Raw genomic sequence first — 8,755 nt, 5'->3', positions numbered from 1 at the left:
ACGAACTAATGATTAACTATCGACCAGTGATCAAACACGTACTGTACAGATTACGTCGCTATTATTGATGCTTGAGTCACATATCCGCTCACCCTGCCTATCTACTTCAAACATATCTCGGGGAGAGCGTCAAACATGCCCAAAGCAAGCAGCTATACTTGGTTAATGATTGTATGGGATCCACCCAGGTTAACTTGTCCACGCCTGCACACCGCGACCGAGAAGGGTTAGGCGTGAACCCCCCGGCCGGATTCGGACTCAGCTGTAGGGTTGTAGGCTGATAATTCGGGGTATCAAACAGTTTCTGAATCTGTATAGATCTATAACATACCAGCTTTACGGCGTTTGTGAATCTTTCCGTATAGTGGCAGTATAGGGGACAATATGGCGTCGCAACTGAGCAGTTCTGTGGTCTTATTGGCGCTGATTGTTGGGCTGACCGTAGTGTCGTCTGCGAGCGCTGTCAAGCCGAAAGGTTGGAGAGTGCCAAAAGGTGAGTTAGAGTAAAAGTATTTTCTACTTTTCCTGTTGTTAGTGAATTAATTAGTGACAATTTTATTAATCATGCAATGTCCTGAGATGTAGGTGTCCTGGGGGAGGACCCGGGAGGGGTCCCCCGAAAGTACGAAATGGAACGAAATGGAACGAAATGGAACGAAATGGAAGAACTAAAACAACATATGTAACATTATGAAATGAAATACCAGTAGATGGCGAATTATAAGGAGTAGATCGGAACAGGAAACATTTTGAATATAGAAATACATGATAAATAAAGGTAAATCTTTGTGATAGTATCAAATACAACGTTTTGTCGCGTTTGTGTGGCTAGATTCTTCCCTGAAAATGGAGGCGCCGCGTGCAAAGAGATCCGCCGCTCTCCCTTGTGTACCAACGATCTGCAATTGAACTGCTGCAAATAGCAGAGAAAACAAGCAAACGGAACTGAGTATCGAAGTTAGGACTAGATTATACAGTTGGTAGTAACATTGCATCTCATAATTCACCAAGAGGGCATGAGGCAAGAGTTATTCTATTATTCATACAGCGTGTTCGGAGCTGTTCTCCCCCAAATTGGGCCCCCCATACAAATAAACCGCCATTGTTGCCAGCGCGAAAAAACTGTGGGCGTGCGCTACCGACAGGTTGAATCAAACTCCGACTTTCCAGTTATTTACATACGGTTTTAGTCCATAACTAGTACGTAGCATATGCCATATATCTCCGCAACAACGATTTTTATACAACCAATTGTTCGGTCAAAGTCAGACCCCTATCGGAGAATGGACCCCTCCGTTAATGACATGCAAATGAAGCTCTGCGCTGCGTCAGCAATTACACACATTTCGCAACCCATTCAAACACGAACGTGGAACCCTCTGGAGACATTTCTGCTTCCTTGTTCACGACAAAACAAAGGGAGGGTGTGAATGAGCAGGACATGTATTTCACGGTTCACACAACACGCCAACACGCTAGCTGTATAAATAATAAGATTGCGCTTGCCTCATACCCTCATACCATAAAGGTCCCCGATACACAAGGAAGAGCGGCGGATCTCTTTGCACGCGGCGCCTCCATTTTCAGGGAAGAATCTAGCCACACAAACGTGACAAAAACGTTGTATTTAATATCATCATATAGATCCAAGAAATAAAACACGTTATATTATGTATTTACCACTCGCTTCTGTATTTAAAATGCTTCCTTTTCCGGTCTACTCCTTATAATTTGCTATCTACTGGTATTTCATTTCATAATGTTACATATGTTGTTTTAGTTCTTCCATTTCGTTCCATTTCGTTCCATTTCGTTCCATTTTCGTTCCATTTCGTCCCATTTCGTCCCATTTCGCACTTTCGGGGGACCGTGGCCGGGAGGGAGGTCTACCTTTGGAAAAGATAGGAACTATATAAGGATCAAGACCAAGATTACTGCCCAGAAAGCGGTTCTTTGACACTTGTAATCCTTTGTATGGTTAATTTCACATGTCAGCAAGGTATGTATATTTTTATGACACTTTGACCTGTGCAAATATTCTTTGATAATGACGTGATCATATGCCCCAACTCTACCTAAACTTTGCACGAGGTACAAGCAGCAATCGCTAGGGACTAACTTAATTGGAATATGGTGCACGATGTTAAAGAATCACGCCATCTAAGCGCACAAAAATGTTTGAAGATTTGCTCTTTATCTTCAGAATTCGGTCTACCTTTTACCGGAATGCCCCGGAATGCCCTTTTTACACCGGAATGCCCCGGAATGCCCATAAAGCAAGGTAAATTCTACCGGATGCTTTAATGAGTAAACATCACAGGTCGCTGTGATGAAATGTGATGAAATGATATTTATGGCCCAAGGAACGAGAAATCACTAAAAATTCGTGATGGCCATTTTCATCGGCGCCCACAGCAGTCGCTTTGTGTTTTTATTGCGGAGTACAGTGTTTGTTTAGCAGGGTGAGTGATAAATACACAAAAAAGAGGTGAAATGTCGCAAATAAAGTACTTTGGTAAGTTGACATCGCAGGTTGCTATACTTTGGCATAAGGTAATGTACATGTTTAAATGACCCTGGGATCAAGAAATCACGAAATTCAAGGCGATCGGCGATAGTTCCCCGGCCAGTCACCATGTTTGTTTTCATTGCGGATTATACTGCTCGTTTAGTGTGGTCACAGTGAGGGAGGTGACAGTATGCTTTGGTGCAAATTGCTACAATTTGGTATATGATAACTTGTTCACCATCCTGGGAACAAGAAATCGCTACAAATACTGACAGATATATGCCTGCTCGTCGGGATAAACAATGTGGCGGATCTTGCTAAATGGGGGATCGTTCAGTATGTGTACGGGGAAGGGGGTAACTGGACCTGACAGTAAACGAAAATGCATCATATACATAAGGATATGTATACTAGTATACATGTAGTTATAGATTTACTCTATCTAGTAGCAGTCTTTTATCTATTTTTTTTGTGCTGTACACGACAACAAACTACTTAAACTTAACCTTAGGTTCTAAGTTTTCTGACTCAAATATCTGACATACTTATTCCAAGGAGGTTATATAGCCTCCTTGCTTATTCTTTGTGAACAGTGTTTTCTTGAATGGTCCAGCTAATGGTCAACATTCATCTCAAGGTGAGCAACACGTGTCGTCATGAACATTTGTACTTGCTTTAATTGGAGACATGGCGATAATGCAGCAAGAGGATTTCAATTGAATTTCATTTCTCCCATCTAACAACGTTATATATTTCATTAGTCACCTGTATTGTTTGAATTAGGCATTCGGTATGCGTTTGTTACAAGACACATCAAAGTGCTTTCCGCGTTTTCCCTTTGGTCCCTCATTTCGATGTGGCCATATGGAATATGCCTATGTCAGATAAAGTAAAATAGCAGAGAGCCATTCACAGCCATGTATCACAATAAAATTCGTAGAGTTATCTGTGAAATGTTTGGTCGCCCAGCGGTCGCTCAGTTGTATCAGCCTCTGGTGGAAAGGGGGTATAACTAGGCCAAAAATTATCATCAAACGCAGTCCACACATAGGTCACAGTCTATACGCATCAATCACCAAGTGTTCCAGTACTTGTTTATAGCGTACTTACGCCGTGATAAGTGGCTGACTGCCTTGACCTTTTATGACTTCGAGAGCACTGCATAGAATGACACCGAAGACTTATTTCTGTACCCTCGGCTTTCCTACCTTTCAAAAGTCCCACTTTTAATCACGTGACGTTGCTTAAATCGTTGTCACGGAAGTCATAGATGCCTCCCCACATAAGAAAAGGCACTGCCTGTTGGGCTGATACATGAATGTTTGTTGAATGAAAACAAGTGCCATAGGGTCTACAAATATTGAATGAGTCCGCCAAGAGGCTGTCCAGTCGACTTTACCCCGTCCACCGGGCCACACCCGGGTGATCTCCCTAGTTGTCATGAGCTGAACTAGCGGGCTTTAGTTGGATAACAATTTAACTTTTAGAACAAGAAGTAATAGCTCAACATCAGGTTAGATTGTTCATGAATGTAGACTGGAGTTGAAAAATGTACAGCGCCTTAATCTGCCTTTATTTTAACAAGTCCGTGTTAGGATTACGTCACATATTACATAACTTTTCATACTTGGCGGTCTTTGTGTACATCAAAACGCTTATGGCCTCGTCCTGAAATAATGGGATATGCGTGTATTCCATAAAATCTCACAGGACAGTGTACATAAGTATGATGCCCTTGAAAACTGTACCTGGGAGCAAAAAAAAAGGAAAGCCAATAAAAAGACTTTGTTGTCGTGATACGAGATTTGTAATTTGGAGAGCACCGAAGCGGACCCACGGCGCTCTGGACATGGTTATGACTTCTTCCTTGCCTAAGAACAAACAGCAGATCAGAAAGCGTTAGGGTTTTCCGCCCAAACACCTGCTTTGCAATAATCGCTTGCAACTACATGACAGCAAACATAACAGTGACAGTATTTTACTGTACAGAAAGGCCTAAAAATGGAACTCTTATTATTTAACATTCAAAAGACTTAACAAACCCACACTTCAAACTTTATTGTTACATTACTCTTCCAGTTCTTATCGGGACTAAATGATATTGATTTCTTGCCATATAAAAACTGTTATCAATCAAGGTATTACAAAAAGGCATAAAAACGACATAATATTGTAGGATGTCTCAACTACCGGAGATGAAACAGCCTGTAGGGATGTGTGGTATCGTCCAGAATGAGCTGCAGCTCGCGTAGTACAAGAGAGGCTTTCTGTCTCCTGAATCGTAGCGTGGGGAGTTGGTTTCTGAGATATAGTGCGCCTTATAAGGCTGTAAAAGGACAGTTTGTGAGCCTTTGGTCCATAATGTTTGTCTATGGCCTTATACCAGAGCACTAGTAATCATTTACCACTCCAAGTGTCCTGTAAACACCTGCCATACCCATAGGTGTGTCCATATATTACAAATGATGTCACGCCAACAATGTCGACCATTAGATCTACAAATATTTGATTACTTCACGTTTGTTGACCACCTCCTTTTGTAACGACCGTTTAGATTGACGGCCGGACAAAATTGAGTGAAAGAGTGCCAGCGACAAACAATGAATAGGGTCCGACTGATGTGTGCGTATGTGTGCGCGCGTGTATCTTTGTATGAATGTGTGTCAGTGACTTGTGTATGTGTGTGCATGTGTGTGTGTGTGTCACATAGCACGTCTGCATACATGATTATGTGCGTGTGTGTATCCGATAGCATGTCTGTGTGTATCCGATAGCATGTCTGTGTATGTGTGTGTCACTGTGTGTGTGTGTGTGACTGTGTCACGATGTGTTTGCGTGTGTGTGTGTGTTAAGTTGACGAAAACGATCGGAAAACAATTAAGCCATGCGTCACCGTGCCGATGAACATTTCAGTTGGCTGCAGCGCGTTCGAGTACGCCTGTGCTGACGGAATATGTATGCCGGCGGGGGCCAGGTGTAACGGTAGCGTGGAGTGCGGCGACGGTTCAGACGAGGAGGACTGCATTTACGGTACGTTTGTTAACCTGTCTTCCAAATTCAATCATCTAACGGCGCGGTCACATTCTTCGTAGGTCGACGCACCATTTTGATGTAATCAAAGTTTCAAGAAGGTTCTGACAGAACCAACCGCCTTTTCTGTAACATGACAGCTGGATTTTATACGACACTTGCACTACTATCCCAAGAATGCCTTCAGTTTGTGATCGTACAATCTATTAGAAAAACAGTTTTGCGTTTACCTTGCCTTTCTTTTCAAAGATTGCGAAAATGAGTTCCGCTGTGGAAACGGTCTATGCAAGCCGACTTCCTGGGTGTGTGATCGAGAGAACGACTGTGGAGACAACACGGACGAAATCAACTGTGAGTTCAAACAAAATATATGCATAGACATCACGGATGATATATGTAGTGGTTCACAATCACGAACTATGGCCTGGAAGACTCTGATTGTGCGTGAGAATACCAGCTACATTCTTAAAGTCCTTAGTCCTGAAGTAAAAGGTGTTGTATGGGCAAGACTATCCTTCCCTACCATCCACTACTATCAACGTTAGTCCTCCTTTTCAGAGTATGAAAGCGTACGAGAAATGCAAATACGTCGTAAAGGAGAGCTCATGACATTTAGCTTCAGTAAAACAGCCACTGTGACCACTGGATGAACATTGAAAGGAGAGGAATTTCAATTATCAAGGCTACATTTGCATATTAAGTAGCCAATATTTTTTTTTCCTTTCTACATGGTCGTGCAAACACAGTCAGTCTTGTGGGTCACCAGCAATGTATATTTCTGTAGGCACCTGTTCCAGCGAGTTCCAGCGCGCATGCGGGGACGGATCCTGCTATCACGTGATTCACCGTTGCGATGGCCGTCGCGACTGTAAGGATGGGTCAGACGAGGACAACTGTTCACCAAGTAAGCTACTTTGTTGTACATCGTAATAGTATTGATCTATTGTCATCATAAAAAAAAGGTGAAATACCGAAGTAGCAAATGACATCAGCAATACACAGTGCCTTGTGGAGTGATTTTTTTAAAAGAACAGCAAAATATCGTTTTCATGTTACGATAACTATTAATATCTTACGATAACATTGAATCATCTAAAGTTAATTATGGTATCACAGTATTCTAGTTTCTAAGTGTCTTTTGCATAATTCAAGTTTAAGTTTTTCTCTGTGTCGTAAACCAAGGAGTTACTGCTAATAAAAGGACTCACAATCTGAATAAATGTCGTACTGATGTCCTTTCTCTTATTTTCTTGTCACCTCAACTTGCCAGCCTCCGGTTGTGGTCTAAGAAACATCACGATTACAACCGGCCAGACCAGAATAGTCGGAGGAGACACGGCAAATCGCGGAGCCTGGCCATGGCAGGTTAGTGGACTCAAGGCTTATAGTGTTGTTCGTCAAACGCTGAATGTGTATCTATGCGCCGATGCGAACGCCCTTATAGGACCCTTCACACTTGTGTGCATATTCAAGTCCGTATGAGTCGCGTATTGACATGTTTTTGGTTTAGTTGAAGTTTCTACTTTGACACACAGTAATGCAGTCTAGTTATCGAACCAACGAAAATGATTTCTTCGGCCGCAAACTTGATCTAAACCAAAATAATGTGAATACGCAATTCATACGCACTTGAATACTAGTATACGCACAAGTGTGTAAGGATGCACTAAAGCACATTACATTATAATGAACAGTCAAAGGTCTGTCTCGGTGTATGAATTTCTTCCATTTACCAAAATAGCTGATCATATCTGCCTGTTCGGCGTCTTGACATAGTAGTCTGTTTTGGTCAGTTTTGATTCAAGATATTATTAAAAATTCTTGTTTATCAATTTATCAATCTTTGATCAATTTTATCTATCTGTGTTCCAGGTACAGCTCAAAAGAACATACTTCAGCACTCCGTTCTGTGGAGGGACCCTGGTGGCCCCGGAGTGGGTAGTGACGGCTGCGCACTGCTTGAATGAGGATCAGTGAGAATTATTTTTTCTTAAGGATCTCTAAGATTGGCTAACTGTCATTGCTTTCTTCGTCCGGTAATTCAACGGATGGGTAAGCAATACAAGTCTAACAGCATGACCGCTCCTGGTTTTCTCAAATTGAGATGGTCAAGAATCCAAAAATGAATCTAAAGTTCTAAATTCTTATTTCATAATGTAACACATGTGTAAAGCCGAATTAACAGTCTTTCAGTTATCAAAATTGGTAACGACTGTTCAGCAACCGATTTGCGATAATCTTAAAACATTAAAACAAAGATTGTATAAAAATTGGTATTTGACATATATGATTTTTTTTAGACCAAACGAGTGGCCAACCCTCCAAATTCTCATTGGTAAGCACCATCTGGGGCATCCCGGAGCCACAGATTCAGAAGCGATAGTGTCCTCCGTGCAAAAAGTGTACCTCCATGAAATGTACGATGACTTAACGTCTGACAACGACATAGCCCTTGTGAGGCTGAACACAAGCATCAACCAGACAACCAGCTTCATCAACTACGCATGTCTCGAGACCAACGAGACAACGAGATTCGACGAGAACTCGTACTGCTTCACAACAGGCTGGGGCAACACTGCATCCGGTAGGTTCTGGTATAAGTCACATGACTGATTTCAATTCAGCTCAATTGTGTTAATTTATCATTAATATTGTCCCATTTTTGTGTGTCTGTCTCTGTTTGTAATTTCCGGGTATTCTCCTAAGATTAATGCTTAGGTCACAATTGAAAAAAAAGGGGCCCAGATGGGCAGTTTACGCACTTTCGGGCTACCGGTATATATTTTTTTTGCACGGCCGGGGCCCTGGACGCTTTAAAATCAAAGCGGGACCCGGTAACAAATACTAGTATAGTAGGCTTCGAGAGCTAATCGTACTCTTCCAATGTCTGGCAGTCCATTGGGACAAATTTCGTCGGGGCCCGGCCGGGACCACACGGGGACCGGTGCATTAGTAAGCGTTGGCTTCTCCCTTTTTTCGAGATTGAACACTGGCGTTCTCTTTCCTTGATCAGGAGGTACACCGCCGGAGCTTTTACAGGAGTTGAAGGTTGCTCTCATCCCGACAGAAGTCTGTAACAGGACCATCTCCAACCAAGGCGGGATGACGGACAACATGTTCTGTGCCGGCTACTGGGAGGGTGGCGGAGACTCTTGTCAGGGGGACTCCGGGGGCCCCGTAGTTTGTGCAGGTAATACAGTAGTTTTTGGGGCTTGT

General features: G+C 42.6%; 1 protein-coding gene across 1 annotated transcript in view; it reads left to right on the top strand.

Moving 5' to 3' along the window:
* LOC136427904 (low-density lipoprotein receptor-related protein 2-like) overlaps positions 1 to 8,755 on the top strand; it is a 48,363-nt gene that overhangs the window by 27,015 nt on the left and 12,593 nt on the right. The window contains exons 16-20 of the mRNA XM_066417127.1: positions 6,324 to 6,443; positions 6,810 to 6,904; positions 7,412 to 7,512; positions 7,840 to 8,123; positions 8,553 to 8,729. Coding sequence (XP_066273224.1) covers positions 6,324 to 6,443; positions 6,810 to 6,904; positions 7,412 to 7,512; positions 7,840 to 8,123; positions 8,553 to 8,729 — 777 coding nt within the window. The remainder of the gene's footprint in view (positions 1 to 6,323; positions 6,444 to 6,809; positions 6,905 to 7,411; positions 7,513 to 7,839; positions 8,124 to 8,552; positions 8,730 to 8,755) is intronic.

This window comes from Branchiostoma lanceolatum, chromosome 2, assembly GCF_035083965.1.
Source record: "Branchiostoma lanceolatum isolate klBraLanc5 chromosome 2, klBraLanc5.hap2, whole genome shotgun sequence".
Lineage (NCBI taxonomy): Eukaryota > Metazoa > Chordata > Leptocardii > Amphioxiformes > Branchiostomatidae > Branchiostoma > Branchiostoma lanceolatum.
The sequence above is the reverse complement of the archived record's forward strand: the minus strand, read 5'-3'. Positions and strand labels throughout refer to the sequence as shown.